Source organism: Elephas maximus, chromosome 12 (genome assembly GCF_024166365.1).
Source record: "Elephas maximus indicus isolate mEleMax1 chromosome 12, mEleMax1 primary haplotype, whole genome shotgun sequence".
NCBI classification, from domain to species: domain Eukaryota; kingdom Metazoa; phylum Chordata; class Mammalia; order Proboscidea; family Elephantidae; genus Elephas; species Elephas maximus.
This window is the reverse complement of record NC_064830.1, coordinates 90,510,265-90,533,781: the sequence shown is the minus strand read 5'-3', so window position 1 is coordinate 90,533,781 and position 23,517 is coordinate 90,510,265. Positions and strand designations below refer to the sequence as shown.

The 23,517-nt window shown below is 41.3% G+C and overlaps 1 protein-coding gene across 2 annotated transcripts in view; it reads right to left on the bottom strand.

Annotated features, from left to right (window-relative positions):
• The window catches only part of LOC126087211 (integrin alpha-M-like), a 43,428-nt gene extending 20,301 nt beyond the window's left edge, over window positions 1-23,127 (bottom strand). For both annotated transcript variants that reach the window (XM_049904431.1, XM_049904432.1), the window contains exons 1-12: window positions 23,014-23,127; window positions 21,749-21,854; window positions 14,594-14,697; window positions 14,178-14,248; window positions 13,908-14,025; window positions 9,482-9,612; window positions 8,937-9,082; window positions 7,987-8,140; window positions 6,831-6,981; window positions 5,834-5,907; window positions 5,551-5,680; window positions 5,116-5,258 (exon numbers count right to left, since the gene is read on the bottom strand). In XM_049904431.1, coding sequence (XP_049760388.1) covers window positions 5,116-5,258; window positions 5,551-5,680; window positions 5,834-5,907; window positions 6,831-6,981; window positions 7,987-8,140; window positions 8,937-9,082; window positions 9,482-9,612; window positions 13,908-14,025; window positions 14,178-14,248; window positions 14,594-14,697; window positions 21,749-21,854; window positions 23,014-23,050 — 1,365 coding nt within the window. In that variant the 5' untranslated portion in view covers window positions 23,051-23,127. The remainder of the gene's footprint in view (window positions 1-5,115; window positions 5,259-5,550; window positions 5,681-5,833; window positions 5,908-6,830; window positions 6,982-7,986; window positions 8,141-8,936; window positions 9,083-9,481; window positions 9,613-13,907; window positions 14,026-14,177; window positions 14,249-14,593; window positions 14,698-21,748; window positions 21,855-23,013) is intronic.
• Window positions 23,128-23,517: the final 390 nt, after the last annotated feature.

Sequence of the window (23,517 nt, the reverse complement as noted above, 5' to 3'; positions counted from 1 at the left end):
CTCTTCAAATCTTTTGCTCATTTTTTAGTTGAGTTTTTAGATTTCTTATTGTTGAGTTCTGAGGGTTCCTTATATATTCTGCATATGTCTTCTGTCAGATAAAACCCCACTGCCGTCAAGTCGATTCCAACTCATAGTAACCATATAGGACAGAGTAGAATTGTCCCACAGAGTTTCCAAGGAGCACCCGATGGATTCAAACTGCAGACCTTTTGGTTAGGAGTCGTAGCTCTTAACCACTACACCACAAGGGTTTCCATATACAATGTAACCAAAAACAATTTTTGCAAATATTTTCCCCAGTTTGTGGCATGCCTTTTCATTCTCTTAATAGTGTCTTTCTCAAAACAAGCTTTTCTAATTTTCATGAAGTCTGATTTATTATTTTTTCTTTTTTGAATCATGCTTTTAGTGTCAGGCCTAAGAACTATGCATAACCCAAGGTCATAAAGATTATCTCTTGTGTTTTCTTCTGAAAGCTTTATAGTTTTAGATTTTACATTTTGTTCTATGACCTATTTTGGATTAATTTTTTTATGGTGCAAGGCATGGGTAGAGGTTTGGTTTTGGTTTTTTTGTTGTTGGTGTTTTTGCCTATGGATGTCCAATTGTTCCAGCACCATTTGTTGGAAAGATCCTCCATCAAATCGTCTTTATGTTTTTCTTGGAAATCAGTTGGCCATATATGAATCAATTTATTTCAGGACACTCTATTCTGTTTCACTGGCCTATGTGTCTACCTTTTTTCCAATGTCACCTTCTTGATTACTGTAACTTTATACTAAATCTTAAAATCAGTAGCATATAAATTCTTCACTAAATACCTCAGAGGTATTTATCTAAATTTTTTTTTAGAACTGTTTTGGATGTTCTACTTCCTTTGATTTTTCCATGTCAATTTTAGAAGCAGTTTGTTGAGTCTATAAAATCCCTTTTAGGGCTTTGATTGGGGTTGTGTTCAATCTATAAATAAATTTGGGGAAAATCAATACCTTAATATTCAGTCTTCTAATCCAGGAAAACAGTATATCTTTCCATTCATTTAGGTCTTTGATTTTTCTCATCACTGATTTATAGTTTTCATCATACAGGTATTATATGTATTTTGTTAGATTTACACCTAAGTATTATATAGGTTTGGTATTATTGTAAATGGTACTGATTTTTTTATTTAGATCTCCAATTTTTTGTTGTTAGTACAGAAATAGGAGCCCTGGGGGCACACTGGTTAAGAACTTGGCTGCTAACCAAAATGTCGACAGTTCAAATCCACTAGCTGCTCCTTGGAAACCCTATGGGGTATTTTTGGTTTAGTATAGAAATACAATTGGTTTTTATATATATTGATCTTGTATCCTGCAAACTTAATAAAATAATTTATAGTTATAAGAGCTTTTTTATAGAATCTTTGGAATTTTCCACAGAGTCAAGCATGTCTTTTTTTTTTTTTCCTTGCCTTATTGCACGTGCTAGGTCTTCCAATATGATATCAAATACAAATAGAGAAAATAGATACGCTTGCTTTCCTTCCAGTTCTAGGACAAAAGCATTTTCTTTCACTATTAAGTATGATGTTAGTTGTAGGTTTTTTGTATGTGCTCTTTTCCAGGTTGAGAAAGTTCCCTTTAGTTCCTAGTTTGCTACAAGTTTTTATCATGAAAGAATGTTGTATTATGTCAAATTACTTTTCTGTATCTATTAAGGTGATCATATTTCTTTTTCTTCTCTACTCTCTTGCTATAGTGAAATTAAAAATTTTTTTCAAAATAGTTTTGTTTTATTGAGATAAAATTTACATAACACGATGTTGTTGTTAGATGCTGTCGAGTCTATTTTCAACTCATAGCAATCCCATGTGTCAGAATAAAACTACCCAATAGGGTTTTCTAGGTTGTAATCTTTATGGAAGCAGATCACCAGATCTTCCCTGCAGAGTTATTGGGTGGGTTTGAACTGCCAACCTTTAGGTTAGTAGCCAAGCACTTAACCATAGTGCCACCAGGGCTCCTTTACATAACACAGAATTCATTATCTTAAAGTGCACAATCAGTGGTTTTCCATAGATTCACAATGTTGTGTGAACATCACTACTACCTAGTTCCAGAACATTTCCATCGCCCCAAAAAGAAACCCTATATTTCTTAGCAGCCAATCCCAATTCCTCCTTTCCCCTATCCCCTGGTAACCACTAATCTACTTTCTGTCTCTATTGTCTATTCTGGACATTTCATATAAATGAATTCACACAGGTGTAGTCTTTTATGACTGGTTTCTTTCTCTTAGGAAAATATTTTTAAGATTTATCGGTATTGTAGCATGTATCAGCACTTTGTTCTTTTTATTGCCGAATGATGCTTCATTTTACGGACATACCACATTTCGTTTAATCGTTCGTCAGCTGACAGACACTTGGGTTGTTTCTACCATTTGTCTGTTATACATAATGCTGCTTTGAAGACCCACGCACAACTTTCTGTATGAATATATGCTTTCATTTCTTCTGGGAATATATCTAGGAGTAGAACTGCTAGGTCATGGGGTAACTCTACATTTAAATGCTTGAGGAACTGCCAGACTGTTTTCCAAAGGGGGTGCACCATTTTACATTTGAAACAGCAATGTTCGAGAGTCCCAATTTCTCCACATCGTGGCCAACACTTTTTTTTTTAATATCTTTTTAATATTCTAATGAGTGCAAAGTGGTATCTCATTGTGGTTTTGATTTGCATTTCCCTAATAATTAATGTTTTTTTTTTTTTTAATAATGATGTGGAGCATCTTTTCCTGTGTTTATTGTCCATTTGCATATCTTCCTTAGAAAAATATCTACCCACATCTTTGCCCATTTTTAATTAGGTTATTCATCTTTTTATTAGAAAAGTTTGAAGTTTGCTTTATTATATTCTGGATACTAAACCCTTGCCAGATATATGATTCACAAATATTTTCTCCTGTTCTGTAAACTGTCATTTCACTTTCTTGATGGCGTCCTTTAACATAAAAGAGTTTTTTTTTTATGAAGTTTAATTTTCTAGTTTTCTTTGGTTGTTGTGCTTTTTGTGTCATATCTAAGAAACCATTGCCAAACTCAACACCATGAACATTCACACCTATGTCTCCTTCTAAGACCTTTATACTTTTAGTTCTTACGTTTAGGTGTTTGATTCATTTTGAGTTAATTTTTGTATATGATATGAGGCAAGGGTCCAATTTTATCCTTTGCATGTAGATATCCGATGTCCCAGCACCATTTGTTAAAAAGACTATTTCTTTCTCCATTGAATGATCTTGGCACTCTTGTGGAAAATCAATTAGCAATAGATGCATGAGTTTATTTTTGGACTTTCAATTCTATTCCTTTGATGTATAGGTCTATTTTTACGCTAGTACCAAGCTGTCCTGATCATTCAAAATTTTTTAGTACGTTTGAAACCAGGAAGTGAGGGTCCTCCAACTATGTTTCTTTTTTTTCTTTTTTATTTCAAGATGGTTTTGGCTATTCTTGGACCCTTGCATTTCCCTATGAACTTTAGGATCAGTTTGTCCATTTCCGCAACACTGATGGATTTTTAAATGTTGAACAAAACTTCTATTGCCTGGGATAAACCACATTTGGTCATGACGCATTATCCTTTTTACATATTGTTGTATTCAATTTGCTAATGTTTTGTTGAGGATGTTTTGGCCTGTAGTCAACAAAGGGTCTTAAACTGAAGACTTATATAAACAGTTTCTCATTTAGAAACTTTACCTTCCCTCTATAGATTAGAAGGGGGGCAATTTTGGACTTTGGGAGACCAGTAAGTCCACATAAGAGATGACCATGGCCTGGATCAGGTTGATGGCTGTAGAGATGGAGGCAGTGGACAGATTCTAGAGGTTCCTGTCTCCCACCCTCCTTCCCAATGTTTTCTCTCATGACTCCATCACCCCATACACACACACTCTGAACTCCAGTTTTACTGAACTCTGACCTATGCTCTCTCCTTCCTTTAGCCCTTTTCTTCCCTCACACTTCACTTTTCTAGCTCCTCCACCTCAGGCCTTGGCTTAACTGTTCCTTCTTCCAGAAAGCCTTCCCTGATACCTTTGTGTGGATGCCCGCCTATTTTCAACCACAGCACCCAGACTGTCCCAGTTTAAGAATTTGTTTGTGTGACTACCTTTGCGTGAAGAAGCGGGGTGAGGGAATTGACCAGCCAGCCTTTCTCATGTAATCCTGAACTGGACACACAAAACAGAGAAGTAGCATCACACCCACACTTGACTTCTGGAATTTCCCTACACATTCTCCCCCACCCCTCCCTTGTATGTATCAGGCACTGATGCCATCAAAATTCATGTGTTGATGAAATCTTCGGAAAGACTATGTGAAGATTTGACTATTAGCAAAGAATTGGGACAAGCTATTCAGGTGTCAGGGCAAACTTGTTTGATCCACATATGATATATTAACTGTAGACCAAAGAGAGCCTCTGATAAAAAAAATTAAAAGAAAAGACATAGAACTGTATGTACAATATTGTGGGTGCGGTTCTGTTTCAGGGATTTGCAAGAATGGTTTTGAACAAGGATTTTTGCCTCACAAATCAGCCTCTACAGCAACCATACTGCTTGTGCAAGGTGATAATGAAAATATTTAACAGCTGGGGCTGCACAGGCACAGTCCAGTGGTTTTGCTAGAGTAGGTCCTAGACGCCCCTGAGGTGTCCTGCCTTGGCCTCATAGTCCCTAAATCATGGGGAAGTCCGAAGCATTCTGGGGGAGGGGCCAGAGTACATTGGCAGAGGGAGCATCTCAGGGAAGCAGCTCTTTATTGACAGGTACAGATATATTTCAATACTTTAATAGCTAGTATAACTGTAACAGTTCAGGTACTGGTTGAATAAAGTCTCTGGGAACAGGTAAACTGGTAGAGAGCTCTGTACAAGCCAAGTATTGTTATTTATTGTTGTTAGAAAAGCTGAGAACACAACATTGTCAAATGCAAAGCCCTCTGCGGACTCCTTCACAAGGCTCTGCCATGTATCACATCTGGCGATGCCCCTTCTGGCATCCCTCAGCCCCCACAGAGCCTCTGTTTGCACATTCATGCTACACACACTGTGCACTCACCTGGCTCCCCTGGACAGAAGCGTGTGTCTTCCAGGTGCCAACATCCTGTTTGAACATCACCACCAGGCCAGTATGTTGATATCGAGGTGCCCCCAGAACCAGACTCTGTACCCGGTTTCGCAAGATGACTTCAGCAGCATAACCTGAAAACAGTGGTCTAAGGGGAGAAGTGCTTTCCCTTGCAGACACTGCTCCCTCTCCGCCAAGCAGGCCCATCCCTTGGGTATGAACAGTGAGATAGCCCCATGCTTGTTAAGTTAGGGCCTCTGGTCCCCATAGTATATTCTACTTTGTAAACATAATTAAAGTTAAATTTTGAAATTTTTCTCTTTAAATCTATTCCAAAGACCTGTGAAAGAAGTAAAGACATCCACGCGAGTTGAGTTACACCACATGCTGCTCCTTTCTTTGAGTAACCTTGCCCTCCCCACTTACCTAAGTAAGCATCATTCATGTCTGAATCCACTCTGGTTGTGTTGATGAAGGTCGCTTTATTCTCTGAAGTTCTCAAAAAAGCTCCACCAGCCCAGTCAAAACTCCCCACGGCACCCATCAAGGGACCATTCTGGGGAAAGGGTTAGATCGGAATTGACGAGAAAGGGAGGAGAAACTTCTGCTGCCCATCAAAACAGTACCCCTCAATGAGTACCCAGCACAGAGAACCCCAAACCTTTGTGCTTCTTCTCTACCCCCCACAATCTAATGGGGGGCCACTTACAGACGTGATGGCAGCACTGAAGCCTTCCTGAGACATCTCATACTCAAATGAGCTGCTGCTTCCTGTCTGAGTACCTGTGAGGAGGAGAACTTTCTACATTAAGAAAGCAAAAGAATCTAAAACAGGGGCTGTAAATGCAAATGCCTATGGTGGCCAGACAAAAAAGACTGGGTGGGAATTGTGTTGCACTGGAGTTTGAATCCACACCAGCTGCTCCTTGGAAACCCTATGGGGCAGTTCTATTCTGTCCTATAGGGTCACTGTAAGTCAGAATCAACTCGATGGCAGAATTTGATCTTTTTGGTTTTGGAAAACACATGTTCTTTTTCTTAAAGGTGTGGCTGAGATAGACTGCTAACCAAAAGGCCGGCAGTTCGAAACCACCAGTGGCTCCATGGGAGAAAGATGTGGCAGTCTGTTTCCATAGAGACTTACAGCCGTGGAAACCCGATGGGGTTGCTATCAGTCAGAATTGACTCGACGGCTGTTGAGTTTGGTTTTAGTTTTGGTTTCGCTGCTATTCAGCTCTACCAAGTGGGAATATGGTCCTTGAAGTGTCTAATCTTCCAAATTCCCAAGAGAAGCCAGAAATTCAGATTGTATCAGAAATTCCACAATTTTGAAGTTCCTTTATTCATCAAAGATTTATTGAGCACCTTCTGTCTGCCCAGCATTGGGATATAGAATTGAACCAAACAGACAAATGTTGGCAACACATCCAAATTTTTGGAAGTATACTATGTGGGATTTGGCTCCCCTGCCTTCCAAATTTCAAACTATAGCCAAGACTTGTAAAATTAGAGAGCCTAGATTCCTCAGTTGCAAAGAAATTGACCAAAAGAGGCCAGGATGACTGGATCCTGGAGGAATTGGAGAGAGAGTTGGTGTTGAGGGTCAGGATACCAATGGTTGAGAGGTCCTAGTTTCTAGAGGGGAACAAGTGTTTAGGTGAGGGGCTGTCTCTGGAGGTGCCTTGGAACACAGAACCCTGACTCACCCTCAATTGCAAAGATCTTTTCTTGCAGCTGGTTTTGAATAGTCTTCAGAGCTTCAAAGTTATCCACCCGGAACACGTGTTCAGAAGATGGCTTGCTTGCAATGATATCAAGCTCTTCACGGTTTTTCTCACTAAAAAAGGCATCTCCCACCTGTTACCAAGGAACAGAGACCAAAGAAGACACTGTCTGGGGGCAGCAGTCCTCATCCAGCAAAGAAAATTCTTAAGGAAAAAATCTGAAACATTATTTGTCAAATGAGGGAATGTACCAGAAGGCCCCTGGGACAGGGCTTTTGGGTACAGGGGGCAGGTTGTGTGCTGCACAAGAGCACTGTGCCGAGGGGGGAAATTGGGGGCTGAAATCTAGCCTTTGAACCATTTGCTATGCTATGCATTTTGGTGCAGGGTTGGTCTCCCCCAAGAAGTGGAGTCTTCTTGACATGAAGGTGCTCCTGCTTGCCAAACCACACACCCATGGCAATGCCTTTTTCTAATTCACACAAGTTTTTGTGGTAGTTTGATTACCTTAATGGTCTCAACTCTTTAATCTTTCCTATATCCAAGTCTTTTGACCCAAAACTTTGCTGTGCCTTCCTACTCTTGGTGGGGCAAACTGTCACACTCATTTTCTCTGGATTCAGGCATGTGTCTTGCTATGGTCACTGGCTGTTGTCAAATGTGATGCAAGCGAGGCTTGAAAAAGCACTTCCACATTTCCAGCTGCTCCTTTGTTCCTTGCCTTCACCATGAGGACATGCCCAAGGTAGCCCATTGAAGGATGAAATACAGGGAACAAAGCCAAGTCACCCCAGTTGTCCCAGCCAAAGTAATTCCAATCCAACAGAAAGAGCTAAGAACCCCCAGACATGTGACAGAGGTCAGCCAAGAGAAGCAGCTGGCCATAGATCTTCGGTGAACCCAGCTGAGACCAAAAAACTGCACAGCTGACCTACACACTTACTGTTTTAAGCCACTGAATATTGGATGGTTTGTTACACAATATTACTGTGACAATAGAGGACTAATACAGGTGTATATGCACTAGCAGTGACTCTTGCCCTGCTTTGATTTTATTGATATTTTCAAGTTGAAGATAGGGTGAATCCAGTCAAAAACCCTCCAAGGAAGCATCAGGCCCAAGAGCCACATTTCCTACCCCAATGACATAGCGAATGATCCCTTCTCTGTCTGCTTCGGGAATGACATCCTCGTAGTTCAAGGGATCGCCATACTTTTCTCCATCTGTGATGACAACTAAGATCTTAAGGGCATTCTTCCGGGCCCCATAGCTGCTGTGAAACAGTTCCCTTCTGTCCAGGGAAGAGAAGTGACAAAGTCAAATGCAAGTAGACAGAAGTACTATTAATGCTCAAGAGGAAATGTCAGCTGAGTCACAGACACAGGTACAGCTGGACTTGTCTAGGAGGGTCTCAGTTTCCTCTGAGACTGACACTGAAATGTGGCTGCCCAAGATCTGGAAAGGTACCATGGGAGCGGGGGGACAGTGGGAGAAAGGAATGTGGAAAGGAAGTTCTCTTGCCTTTATATACTTTTGCATAGCTTGGTTTTTTTAGACTAAGCATTATTAATTTAAATTTTAAAAAATTAAAAATAAATAAGCCCTCATCGAGCCTCTGCTGGAATGCTGCCACTGCTCTCCAGCTCATCTTCCTGGACTTTTGTCCCGACATCCACTATTGCCTCTACACACACGCACACACACACACACAGAAGCTGAAATCAGAGTGAGCATTCCAAAACACCAATGTGGCGATGTCTCCTCATTAGTTAGTACCTTCAATGAATCACCACTAAGACATAAAATCCAAACCTTTGGTTATCTTTAGTGACCTGGCCTCAACTAGCCTTTCTATCCTCCCACCAGCCACCTCCACACTTTCTCCCTTTACTCACACCTTTACTCACAACTTGTTATTTTATGAACATCCCATCACAGTCATTCCTCAACACTTTTACACATGCTGCTCCCTCCACCAGAAACATCGTTTACCCCATCCCTGACTGAACAACTCCCTTCATCCTTCAAAGCCTAGCTGAGAGTATAACCTCCTCCTTCCACCCTAAGCAAAGAGGGAAGAACCTTACACTACTTTGCGGATTCCTGTGGCAGTGTGTGTCCACCCATTTAGCTGTCTTATTGGCTTCACCAGTGATCTTGGGTTAGGATTTTTCTTGAAATTATTGAAGGTGAAATGAGTCCAGAATTCATTGGAATACTGCATCAAAGAGAACTGGGAACAGGCACCTGGCATTATACTGGAGAAGGTGCTCCCCCCCGCCGCCCCACTCCTTTAGACATCTCCCCCCCCAGGAAAATGCTTTGTTTACCCAAGCAAGCCCTACATAAATCTTAAAACACCCACCCTCCAAATGCCTTCTCTCCACTGCCCCTCAATTCCTCTGCCTCACCAGGACAGAGATCTGCCATATAGCTCCCACCTCTCAGTATTAGAACTCAACCAGAGAGGACATGTGGGTTTCATCCCCCAAGCCAACCCATATCCATTGATAGGGCTGAAATGAATGCTGAGTCTGCATCTAGACACAGCTGGAAAGAGAATCATGAAAGAAAATCATGATCGAGTGGCAATGTCTGCAACTGAAGAAGGAGAGGACTCATTGGCCCTCACCAAGGTTTTGGAATCTTTGAATTGTGCCATCACAGTTGAGACAAATTCCTTCATACGCTGAAAGTCAGTTGGGTTAATGCTACCAGAGCCATCAATCAAGAAGGCGATGTCACTTTCCTGTCGAGGACATTCTAGGCAAGAGGAAAAAGAATATGAATTGATTAATTAAATAATTAGAGATTCAATGTTCATTTTTTGCACGTCATCTCTCTGCTGAGCACTGAGGATAAAAGGATAAATAAGACACAACCCAGGCTCCAAGTGAAGCAAAAACATGGACAAAGTGATATGGAAGAATTTGGTTAACTCTTTTTTTTTTTTTTTCTACCTGAGGAAATCAGGGAAAGCAATGATATTTGAAGTGGATCATGAAGAATAAGTAACAATTTTCCAGAAATACGAACGGAGAAATAAATTACAGACAGAGGGAATAAACCAAAAACAAACAAAACCCGCTGCCATTAAGTTGATTGCAACTCACAGCTACCCTATAAGGGATTGCATTATGTCCCCCCAAAAATGTCAGCATTAACTTGGTTAGGCCATGATTCCCAGTATTCTGTGGTTGTCTTCCATTTTATGACTGTAATTTTATGTTAAAGAGGATTCAGGTGGGATTGTAACACCCTTACCAGGTCGCATCCTTGATCCAATGTAAAGGGAGTTTCCCTCGGGTGTAGCCTGCCCCACCTTTTATCTCTCAAGAGATAAAAGGAAAGGGAAGCTAGCAGAGAGTGGGAACCTCATACCACCAAGAAAGCAGTGCCAGGAGCAGAGTGTGTCCTTTGGACCTGAGATTCCTGAGCTGAGATGCTCCCAGACCAAGAGAAGACTGAGGAAAGGACCTTCCTCCAGAGCCAACAGAGAGAGAAAGCCTTCCCCTGAATTTAAACTTCTAGCCTATTGGACTGTGAGAGAATAAACTTGTCTTTATTAAAGCCATCCACTTGTGTTATTTCTGTTATAACAACACTAGATGACTAAGACGGAACCTATAGGACAGAGTAGAACTGTCCCATAGGGTTTTCAAGACTGTAAATCTTTACAGAAGCAGACTGCTACATCTTTCTCCCATGGAGCAGTGGTGGGTTTAATTTGCAAACCTTTCAGTTAGCAGCCAAGTGCTTAACCACGGAGCCACCAAGACTCCTTAAAGGAAATATAGCACATATGAAACTGTGCTGTATGTTTTTCTCTGCCCCATCCTCAATTCTTCTTTCTACCTTTCTCCACCCTGCCCTGTGACCCAGGAGAATGGCACATAAAGACCATATGAACAGGGATCTCTCCTGCTCAGCTTGACTTCTCGTTGGATTTGGCCAATTAGGAGCCTCAGAAGGAGATTCAAGGGAGGGAGCAAAGTGACATCAGGGTATATTCCCCTTGGCTCCCCTGCAAGGTTGCTTTAGGCCAGCTCTGTCCCTGACAGAAGACCACTGCTTCTCTCAAGGAGGCCTGCTCCACTCCTCTCTCCTTCCAGGTTCTGATAACCTCTCTTTCTCTTCATCTCATCTGCTGAGGGGTGGTAACAGGTGCTTGCCCTAAGTTACTGGACCATCTCTTGTAGTTTCCCTAGACCCTACCCCCACACTTTTATCCTAATTGGAGTGTGCCATCTGTTACAGTTGGGACTCTGACTGATGTAGAAGGAATGGAGGCTAAAAGGATTCTGGCACAATCAAGAAATGGAAATGGAGAGACAGAAAGGGCCACATAAACCAGAGACTACATCAGCCTGAGACCAGAAGGACTAGATGTTGCCTGGCTACTACCAACAACTGCCCTGACAGGGAACACAACAGAGAATCCCTGATGGAGCAGGAGAACAGTGGGATGAAGACCTCAAATTCTCATAAAAAGACCAGAATTAATGGTCTAACTGAGACTGGAGGGGTCCCAGAGGTCATGGCCCCTGACTCTCTGTTAGCCCAAGACTGGAACCATTCCAGAAGCCAACTCTTCAGACAGGAATTGGACCGGACTATAAGACAGAAAATGACACTGATGAGGAGTGAGCTTCTTGGTTCAAGTAAACACATGAGACTATGTGGGCAGCTCCTGTCTGCAGGAGAGATGAGAAGGCACAGGCAGACAAGAGCTGCTTGAATGGACACGGAGAATACAGGGTGGAGAGGAGGAGTGTGCTGTCACATTAGGGGGAGAGCAGCTAGGGTTACATAGCAAGATGTGTATAAGTTTTTGTATGTGAGACTGACTTGATTTGTAAACTTTCACTTAAGGCACAATAAATTTTTTTAAAAAATGGAAATGGCACTAAAGGGGTAAATGTCTGCGATGGGGATGAAGACAAAGCTATGACATTAAGCAAAGACCAGATTGGGAAGGGTCTGTCTACTTCAATAAACCAAACCAAAAACCCATTGCTGTCGAGTCAATTCTGACTCATAGCAACCCTATAGGACAGAGTAGAATTGCCCCATAGGGTTTCCAACGAGCGCCTGAGTGTATCTGAACTGCAACTTTTGGTTAGCAGCCGTAGCTCTTAACCACTACTCCACCAGGGTTTCCACTCCAATAAGAAGTTTGACTTTATCCTCTAGGAAGTGGGCAGCCACTGAAAATTCTTAGAAAACCAAGTGAGATGATTTGTTTTGTATTTTAGGAAAATTGCCGTATCAGTGAGGTGTTTATTGCTGCTCTATTCATGATTGCCAAACCCTGAAAACAACACAAACATCTTTCAGGGAGTGAATAGATGAGCTGGTGAATGAAACTGTGATAAATTCAAGCAATGAAATTATTCAGCAGGAAAAATGGTATGAACTACTGATACACACACCTACTTGGATGAATCTCAAATGGTGTATGCTAGGTGAAGGAAGCCAATTCCTTTTATATGACATTCTTGAAAAGACAAAACTAGAGTGATGGAGAACAGATCATTGGTTGCCAGGGGCTAGGGAAATGGGTAGGAGGTGACTGACTGTGAAAGGATAGACAAAGGAGTCTTTGGGGGTAATAGAATTGATTATGGTGGTGGTTACACAAATCTATACATACGTCAAAATTAATAGAACTGTATACTAAAAGAAAAAAAGTCAATTTTACAGTATGGTAGTAGAAAAATAAATAAAATGAAATTTGCCCAAAAAAAGCATTGATTTTTTTTTTCCCCCAGGCAAGCAGACCTTAACGTTTATACAGAAAATATACACAAAAGAGTAGATAGGAAATTTTTTTAAGATCTCAAAGATATGCTGTTAAGTGAAAAAAATCAAGGCGCAAAACGGTGTACAAGGCTAGATACCTATGTTTATAGAGGAGTCTTGGTGGTACAGTGATTAAGAGCTCAGCTGCTAATCAAAGGGTCAGCAGTTTGAATCCACCAGTTGCTCCTTGGAACCCCTATGGGGGAGCTCTACTCTGTCCTATAGGGTTGCCATGAGTTGGCATCGACTGGACAGCAACGAGTTTGGTTTTTTGGTGTTTGTAAATAAATGAAGCATTTCTGGAAGAAGTCACAAGAAACTGCTAATAGTGGCTGCCTCTCAGGAAGGAAATAGGGGGCTGGGGAACACAGGAGGAAGAGATTTTTACAGTATATCCTCCTTTGGTGCCATTTGAATTTTGAACCAAGAGCAGTATTATCTACTTTAAAAGAAATGAATGTGTTTAACAGAAACAATCTTAAACTCATGAAAATGAGGAATAAAGAGAGAAATGCGGGGGAAGTAGCTGAAGCGCCGGGACAGGTAGCTGAAGCTCTGGGACTGGATGAGATCATGCAGGAAGAATGTGTGGGCAAGAAGAGACACTGTATCCTCAGTGCCCCTGAGCACACATACGAATATATAGATATGAAGATACTGAAGTAGGGCAAGGCGGTAAGAAGTGACAGTGGATGGGTGGGAATGATTAGAAGGGATGGTAAGGGAAGGCCTCTTTGAGGAGGTAACATCTGAGCTGAGATGACAATGAATTGTCAGCCACACTGAGACCTGGGGAAAGAGCACGGCAGGCTGAAGGAATAGTAAATGCAAAGGTCCTGAGGCTGGTACAAGCTTGGTATGGTTCTTAGAAAAGAAAAGTGGCCAGGATGGCTGGAACACAATGACTGAGGTGGAAGGGATGGGAGAGAATTTGGAGACGTGGGCAGGGGCCACACCATCTAGACCCTCAAAGACTATGGTTGGGAGACTCGGGCACTTACTCTAAGGACAGTGGTTGTGACATCTGTGAAATCAGATGGCCCGGTTCCCTTCTCTCACAAAGGACTATATTAAGATCTGCGTTAAAATGCAAAGCCCTAGGAGTTCCTTTCTCTCTATTATAACCCATTTGCTCAGCCCTCTGTGTCTTAGACCTTTAAGTCACCCACCAGGCCATGAATAGGCCCCAATCCAGCCCTGCCCCCTTCCCTCCTGTCTCCTGCTGCCCATTGTGCATTCTGCCAAAGGCAACCTACCTCTGAGGGTCTCAGGAAACCTCTGGGGCTGCTGAAGTAAGTTGGATCCAAACATGAAGCAGAAGCCATTCACATAGGTGTTCTCCTTGCAGATTTGGTGCACAGTGGGGCCGCAGGCCTGGGGAACAGAATGCCAGTAGGAGGAGCTGACCCTGCTTTCTGGTCTTTTTCCCTCAGCATCTCTACCCTCCACAAGACCCCTGATCCCAGTGCCTCTGAGCTCTCAACTCCTCCCACTACCGTCCCATCCCAAGACCCAGGCCAACTTACCAACAGCCGGGAAGGGGTGGTAGTGGCTGCCAGAGACAGCCCCAGGGACATATTCACAGCCTGCAAGGGGACTGAGGAGGCAGATATGAACACAGTTACCCTCAGAGGCATGGAGGGGACAACTTTGGGGCTCACTGGACTGTGGAAAGCTGATCTGGGACCACCTCGGCCCTGGGAGATAGGAAAGTCAAGGGGGGCATCTAGGTCATGGGAAAGGAACATGAAGAGGCTATCTAAGGGTATCTGGGGTAGAGTCTGTGGACTACACTAAAGACTGAGGAATTGGAATCTTCAGTCCCCACCATGGACATCCCCCCACCCCCCACCCAGAGCACAGGAATGCCCAGCAAGTTGAGTCCAGGTGTATGCACAGGTAGGACTCTACACCTGGGTCCCAGCCATAGGCAGTGACCTACCCTGCAGGGGGATGGGCTCACACCTGCCCACGCTGTAGTCACACTGGTAGAGGCTGCCAGTTTGGTTGGGAGCCTTTATCTCCTGGGGGGCTCCAACCACCATGCTGTGGGGAGATGTAGGAACAGATCACCATGGGGACAGTAAGAACTCTCACATTTTGGGAGAGACAGCAACCATGGAAAAAGTTCTACAGCCCAGAGGAATGTGGGGGAGCAAACTCTCACACAGATTCTCCAATTCCCGGAAATAAGAGAAAGAATTAGAGAAGCAAAATATGGGAAAATTATAAGCCTTGGAATGGGAAAGCCCTTTCTAAGAATAACACAAAATCCAGATGTCACTAAAGACTGGTAAATTTAACCGCATAGAACTTTTTAAAATAAATGTCTGCATGTAATAAACTAAACTACCATAAACAAAGCTGGGGGAGGGAGGTTAGAAACTCATATCCTAGATTACTTTCCTCAATATAGTGAAAAAAAAAATCCCACTTCTGTCTAGTCAATTCCTACTCAGAGTGACCCTGTAGTCAAAGCCCTTACAAAAAATAAGAAAAATAAATAAATAACCTAATAAAAATTCGGGCAACAGAAAAGAAAAAAGTGTTTACAGAAAAGGAAATAAATCACTCATAAAAAAAGTGACGAAATTTAAAATTATATTGAGAATTCCAACTGCCTTTTTTGCAGAGATGGAAAATCTCATCCTAAAATTTGCATGAATGTGCAAGGGACCCCAAAAAGCCAAAACAATCCAGAAAAAAAAAGAACAAAGTATGAAGTGCTCACACTTTCTACTTTCAAAACTTTCCATTTTACAATAATCAAAAGAGCGTGGTACTGGAATAAGGCAAGACGCATAGATCTAAGGAATGGAAGTGAAAGTCCAGAAATAGATCCAAACATCTATGATCAATTGATTTTCCATAAGAGTGCCAAGACCGCTCAACAGGGAAAAAATACTCTTTTCAACCAATGGTGCTGGGACAACTGGATATCTACATGCAAAGAATGAAGCTGGAGATACAACTATTGGTCTCTACTCATCTGGAGCAAAAGAGGAGGAAGGAAACCAAAGACACAAAGAAGAAATTAGTCTACAGGACAAATAGTCTACACGAACCATGGCCTCATCTACCCTGAAACAAGAAGAACTAGTTGGTGTCCGGCTATTATTACCACCCATTCTAATCAGGGTCACAATAGATGGACCCTGATACTAAAAAGTGGGAGAAAAATATGGAACAGAACCACAAATTCCTTAAAAAAAAAAAAAAAAAAAGACAGACCTACTGACCTGGTTGAGACTGGGGGACTCTCCAAGACTACTGCCCTGAGATATTCTTCAAACCTTGAACTGAAACTAACCCCTGAGGTCACCTTGTAGCTAAATAACAAATTGGCTCAAAAAATAATGAATATCGCTCTTAAGTACTGTGTTCCTGTTAAAAAATCGCCTATATGAGGCCAAACAGTCAATAATTACATTACAACAAAGGTAAGGCTATAAAAGGGCAGGGACTAGATTAATAATGAAAACAGAACAACCAGAATGGAAATAATGAGAATGTTCACACATTGTGACGAATGTAAACAATGTTACTCAACAACCTGTGTAAAAATTGTTGATGGGAACCTAACTGCTGTGTAAACCTTCACCAAAAGCATGATAAAACATTATTTTAAAAAATGAAGCTGAAACCATGCCCCAGACCTTACACAAAAAAATTAATTCAAAATGGATCAAAGACCTAAATGTAAGAATTAAAACTATATAACTCTTAGAAGAAAACATACAGGTAAATCTTCATGATCTGATTTGACAATGAATTCTCAGATATCACAACTAAAGTACAAGCAACAACAGAAATAGATAAATTGGACTTCACCAAAATTAAAAACTTGCATGTCGAAGGACACTATTATAAAAGCAAAGAGATAACCCACAGAGTGGGAGAAAATATTTTCAAATCATACAGCTGATAAAAGCCTAGTATCAAAAACCTAGAAAGAACTCTTACAACTCACCAGCAAAAAGACAAACAACCCAATTAAAAAATGGGCAAAAGACTTGAAAGAAAGAAGATATATGAATGGCCAACAAGCTTATGAAAAGATGCTCAACATCCTTAGCCATCAGAGAAATGCAAATCAAAACTACAGTGAGATGCCACTTCACACACATGGTAATAATAACAAGTGTTGGCAAGAATGTGAAAAAATTGAAACCCTCACAGATTGCAAGGTGCAGCTCCTTTGGAAAAGAGTTTGACCATTCTTCAAAAAGTTAATCATGAGTTACCATATAACCCAACAGTTCCATTCCTAGATATATATAAAAAAAAAAGATATATACCCCCCAAAATTGAAAATAATTTTTCAAATAAAAAGTTGTACACAAATGTTCATAGCAGTACTATTCACAATAGCCAAAATGTGGAAACAATGAAAATGCCCATCAACTGATGGATGAATAAGCAAAATAAGGTGTACCCATAAAATCAAATATTATATGACCATAAAAAGGAATGACGTACTGATACATGCTACAACATGGATGAATCTTGAAAACTTCAGGCTAAGTGACAGAAGCCAGACATGAAAGGCCACATATTGTATGATTCCATTTATAGAAAATATCCAGAATAGACAAATTTATAGAAACAGAAAGTAGATTAGTGGTTGTCAGGAGATGCAAGAACAGAGGAATGAGGAGGGACTGCTTAATGGGGGCTCCATTTGGGGTGATGAAAAAGTTTTGGAACCAGATAGTGATGATAGTTGCACAACACTGCAAATGTACTAAAATGTACTAAAAGTCATTAAAGTGGTAGATTTTATATTATGTGAATTTTACCTCAATTCAAAAAAACCTAAATTAAGATGCCATTTCTCACCTACCCAAATTGCAAAAATCACTGTTTTATAACACACTAGTTTTGCAAGGTGGTAGGGAAGTAAGTGTTTTCATAAATGTCTAGTGCAAGTGTAAATTGTTGCCACCTCTAGGGAGGGTAGTCTGGAAAAACTGTTAAAATTACTTTTGCATGTGTACCCTAAGATCCAGCAATCCCACTTCTAGGAATTTATTTCAAAATATGCTTGCATATGTGCAAAATGACAGCAGTGCTTACACGGCAAAAGTTTGGAAACAATCTAAATGTCAACTATGAAAAAATTTTTTTAAAGAAAAGATTTAATGTAATGTAAATGTTATAGTGCTTCCATATAATGGAATACAATGAAAGCATAAAAAAGAATGAGGAAGCTCTTTATGTACTTATCTGGCAAAATCACCAAGACAAATAAAGAAAAGAAAAAAAAAGGGCAAGGGACAGTACGTAGCAGAGGCCGGCAACTTTTTCTGTAGGGCCAGATAGTAAATATTTTAGGCTTTGCAAACCAGACAGTCTCTGTCTCAGCTACTCAATTCAGCCATTGTAGCTCAAAAACAGCTACAAAAAAAATCAAACCAAACCCACTGCCTACAAGTTGATCCTGACCCCTAGCGACCCTATAGGGCAGAGTAGAGCTGCCCCCATAGGGTTTCCAAGGCTGTAATCCTTTACGGAAGCAGACAGTCACATCTTTCTCCCACAGAGTGGCAGATGGGTTCTAACCACTGAACTTTCAGTTAGCAGCCTAGTGCTTTTAAAAAATAGCCACAGACAATAAGTAATGAATGAGTAGAGCCACGTTCAGTAAAACTGTATTTACAAAAACAGGCAGCAGCCCACAGGCCATAGTTTGCCCAGTCTCTGGTAGAGAGTATAAGGTGTGGTAGAAATTGTGGGTAGGTGGGGGAGGTGGGATGAGAATGCCTATGTATATAAAAGCACAGAATCTCTCTGCAAGAACTCACAAGAAGCCATTTGCTGGAGTTCGCTCTTAGGAAGGGAAATGGGAGAAGAGAATGAGAGGGAGACTTTTTACTATCATCCCCTTTTGTATTTTTTGAATTTTGAATTTACCACCACTACTATTTAACATTGTGCTGGAAGTCCTAGCTAGAGCAATAAGGCAAGAAAAAGAAATAAATGGCATCCAAATTGGTAACAAAGAAGTAAAACTGTCCCTATTTGCAGATGATATGATACTATACACAGAAAACCCAAAAGACCCTACGAGAAAACTACTGGAACTAGTAGAAAGATTCAGCAGATTAGCAGGATACAAGATAAACATACAAAAATCAGTTGTATTCCTATACACCAGTAAGGAGAATGACGAAAAGGAAATTAGGAAAACACTACCATTTATAATATCCCCTAAAAAACAAAATAAAATACTTAGGAATAAACCTAACCAGAGATGTAAAAGACCTATACAAAGAAAACTACAAAACACTACTGCAAGAAACCAAAAGAGAACTACATAAATGGAAGCACATGCCATGCTCATGGATAGGTAGACTCAACATCGTGAAAATGTCAATTCTACCCAAAAAAAAAACCTACAAATATAATGCAATCCCGATCCAAATACCAACAGCAATCTTTAAAGAGGCGGAAAAACTAGTCACTAACTTTATATCAAAAGGGAAGAGGCCCCGATAAGTAAAGCACTATTAAAGAAGATAGTAGGAGGGCTTGCATTACCTGACCTCAGAACCTACTATACAGCTACAGTAGTAAAAACACTCTGGTTCTGGTTCAACGACAGATACATTGACCAGTGGAACAAATTGAGAACCCAGATGTAAATCCATCCACCTATGGTCACCTGACCTTCAACAAGGACTCAAAGTCCATCAAATGGGGAAAATACTGTCTTTTTAACAAACAGTACTGGCAAACCGGATGTCCATCTGCAAAAAAAGAAACAGGACCTATAACTCACACCAAAAACTAATTCAAAATGGATCAAAGACCTAAATATAAAACTATGAATATCATAGAAGAAAAAAATAGAGTCAACGTTAGAGGCCTTAATACATGGCATTAACAGAATACAAACCACAATTAACAACATACAAACTCTAGAAGACAGGCTAGACAAGTGAGATCCTCTAAAAATTAAACACTTATGTTCATCAAAAGACTTCACCAAAAGAGTAAAAAGAGAACCTACAGACTGGGAAAAAATTTTTGGCTATGACAAGTCTGACAAAGGTCTAATCTCTAAAATCTACAGGAAAATCCAACACCTCTACAATAAGAAGACATAATCCAATTTTTAAAAAATGGGCAAAGGATATGAACAGACACTTCACCAAAGAAGACATTCAAGTAGCTATCAGACACGTGAGGAAATGCTCATGATCACTAACCATTAAACCAAAACACCAAACCTGTTGCTCATAGTGACCCTACAGAACAGCGTAGAACTGCTCCATATGATTTCCAAGGAGCCCCTGGTGGATTCAAACTGCTGACTTTTTGGTTAGCAGCTATAGCTCTTAACCACTGCTCCACCAGGGTTTCCCACTAGTCGTTAGAGAAATGGAAACCAAAACTACAACAAAATACTATCTCACCCTAACATTACAGGCACAAATTAAAAAAAAAAAAAAAAATAACAAATGTTAGAGAGGCTGCAGAGAGATTGGAGCTCTTATGCACTGTTGGTGGGAATGCAAAATGGTACAACCATTTTTGGAAAACGATATGGCACTTCCTTAAAAAGCTAGAAATAGAAATACCATGTGATCCAGCAATCCCACTCCTAGGAACATACCCTAGAGAAATAAGAGCTGTCACATGAATAGATATATGCACACTCATGGTCATTGCAGCCTTGCTCACAGCAGCAAAAAGATGGAAACAAGCTAGCTGCCCACCAACAGATGAATGGATAGACAAACTATGGTACATACACACAATGGAATACTATGCAATGATAAAGAACAGTGATCAATCTGTGAAGCATCTCACAACATGGATGAATCTGGAGGGCGTTATGCTGTGTGAAATAAGTCTATAACAAAAGGACAAATACTGTATAAGACCGCTACTATAAAAACTCACAAAAAGGTTTACACACAGAAAGAAACAATCTCTGATGGTTACGAGGAACAAGAGGAGTTGGGATGGAAAACACTAAATAGACAAATTCATTGCCATCAATCCAATTTTGACTCATACCGACCCTAAAAGACAGAGTAGAACTGACCCATAGGGTTTCCAAGGAGCACCTGGATGATTCGAACTGCCGACCTTTTGGTTAGCAGCAAAACTCTTAAAGCCTCCAAGGTTTCCAAATAGAAGATAGATAAGTGGTAATTTTGGTGACGGGTAAGACAGTACACAGTACTGGGGAAGCCAGCACAAATTGTCCTAGGCAAGGTCATGAAAGCTCCATAGACACGTCCAAACTCCCTGAGGGAACAAATTAGTGGTTTGAGGGCTGTGAGGACCATGACCTCAGGAAACATCTAGCTCAACTGGCATAACATAGCTTATAAAGAAAACACTCTACGTTCTACTTTGGTGAGTAGCATCTGGGGTCTTAAAAGCTTGTGAGCAGCCATCTAAGATACTCCACTGGTCTCACCCCAAATGGAGCAAGGGAGAATAAAGAGAACCAAAGACACAAGGGAAAGATTAGTCCAGAGGACTAAAGGACCACAAGTATTACAGCCCCCACCAGACTGCATCCAGCACAACTGTATGGTACCCAGATACCACCACTGACTGCTTTGACAGGGATCACAACAGAGGGTCCCAGACAGAGCTGGAGAAAAATGTAGAACAAAATTCTAACTTACAAAAAAAGACCAGCCTGACAGAAACTGGAGAAACCCCAAGAGTATGGCCCCTGAACATTCTTTTAACTCAGTAATGAGATCACTCCCGTGGTTCACCCTTCAGCCAAAGATTAGACAGGACCATAAAACAAAACAAGACTAAATGAGCACACCGGCCCAGAGGAAAGGACAAGAAGGGAGGAAGGGACAGAAAAGCTGGTAATGGGAACCCAAGGTCAAGAAGGGGAGAGTGTTGACATGTTGTGGGGTTGGCAACCAATGCCACAAAACTATATGTGTACTAATTGTTTAATGAGAAACTAGTTTGTTCTGTAAACCTTCAACTAAAGTACAATAAATAAATATATATATATGTGTATATATATATATAAGAAAATAGCCATTTTTTCAAGTATTTAAGTCCTAGAGGGAAAAGGTATGAGGCAGGAAACTCCACCAGAGGTTCTTACCGGGATCCCTCAAACTGGACCACACTCTGTCCAAAGCCCCTTGCATTCTCTTGGAAAATCATTGCATTTTCCGTGTCCAGGTTGAACCCGTGACATAAGGCCAGGCCTGGAGGGAGAATAAAGGGGTAAGAGTCAGGCAGAGAAAAATTTCCTCCCTGCTCCGTGCATCTTCATACCAGGATCCACCCTAACCCAGCATCCTCACATCTGCCTCCCACCTAGGTCCAGCTCTACTAGCCTGGGGCAAGGATCAGCACCCTTTTCTATAAAGGGCCAGATGGTAAACATTTTAGGCTTTGTGGATCAAGGGACGAAATAGAGTATACTATGTAGATACTTATATAACAAGAGAGAAAATACATTTCCACAAATTTTGATTGAAGGAATTCTGAATATAACAATAATAATTAAGCTTGTTCTTTTTGTAATACAAGTCTACTAATGAGACAAATGGTATTCTTTGGGAGAGATAACATTTAATTTAATTGGGGTTCAAAAATTCATCTGTAAAAACCATTCTTAGTGTCACATGTTGTACAAAAACACTCTGTGGATCACATTTGGCCCACAAGCTGTAGTTTGCTGACCTCCAGCCTGAGGTCTACTCAGACCACCACTTTGGGGCACATTCGGCCCCTCTCTGGACTCCACTCAGCTCCTGAGCTCACAGGAGTTCTTTCCTCCAATGTCCCCGTTCTGCTGATTTGCCCAATAATCAAGTTCCTTTTTATAGTCTCTCCATTACATAAATTCCTTCCTGCACAACTCTCAAGCATTTTCTTTCCTTCTTTGATCCATTTTCCACAAAACGCAGTCATAAAAGGAGGCAAACTTGAATCATTTTGCTCAGTCGTTCAACAAACATTTACCCCCTGGATCCTTAAAAAATAGAACTGGAGGCAAAGTGAAGGTAGTTAAGGTACCGTCCAAAAGGAAACATGCCAGAAGAGAAGTCCAATACCAGTCATGCACTGTCGGACAAGTCACTTCACCTTTCTGGACCTCAGTTCCCTCATCCGGAAAGTGAAGAGTACCAGCCAGATCCCCTTGCCCAGTCTATGGGCTTAGTCATTTGTCCGTGTTTCTCTGGCCATCCCATCTCGGTTTAGCTCTACTCTCTGCTTCTTAAACCATTTATCTTTCTCCATGCCCTCTTTCCCTCCCCCAGTCTAACCCCTAGCTATTCTGCACCCTCAGTCTCCACTCACAGACCCAAAAGTTCCTTCTCCCCACCCTGAGGACCTCCCCTCACACCCCTTGCATACCTGTCAACAGAAAGAATTTGGTAGTCATCCTAACCATGGCTGAAAGGAGCAGGAGCCACAGGACTCCAGGGGCCACTGAGATACCTCAGGAGAGTCACCAAAGCCAGAGAGGGCAGAAAAAAGAGAAGTAGGAGGCAGAAGTCTGATTAGAGACTCAAAGGAAGAAGGCGGGGGCTCAGTGAGCGCACAGCTTTGCTTGACCTTCCTCCCACGACCTCCTGCAGTCTGTTCTCCCTCCCCACCTAGCTTCCTGGCCCAAACCATCAAGGATACTATCAAAAAAGTGTAATTTGTCACCCACTAATTTCTGGGGTTGACCAAAGCATCATGAAAAGAAAGCTGAATAGACTTAGGGCCTGCCTCTGGAAAAGTGTCTCTGTGTCTCCCCCTAAAACAAACTGCAAAATGTCCTTTCTGCAGCCCACAGAAATAAGAGTTATCCACTTTTGTAGCCATCGTCGAGGACAACTCAGGAGCAGAGGAAACAGGTACTCTTTGAATAAC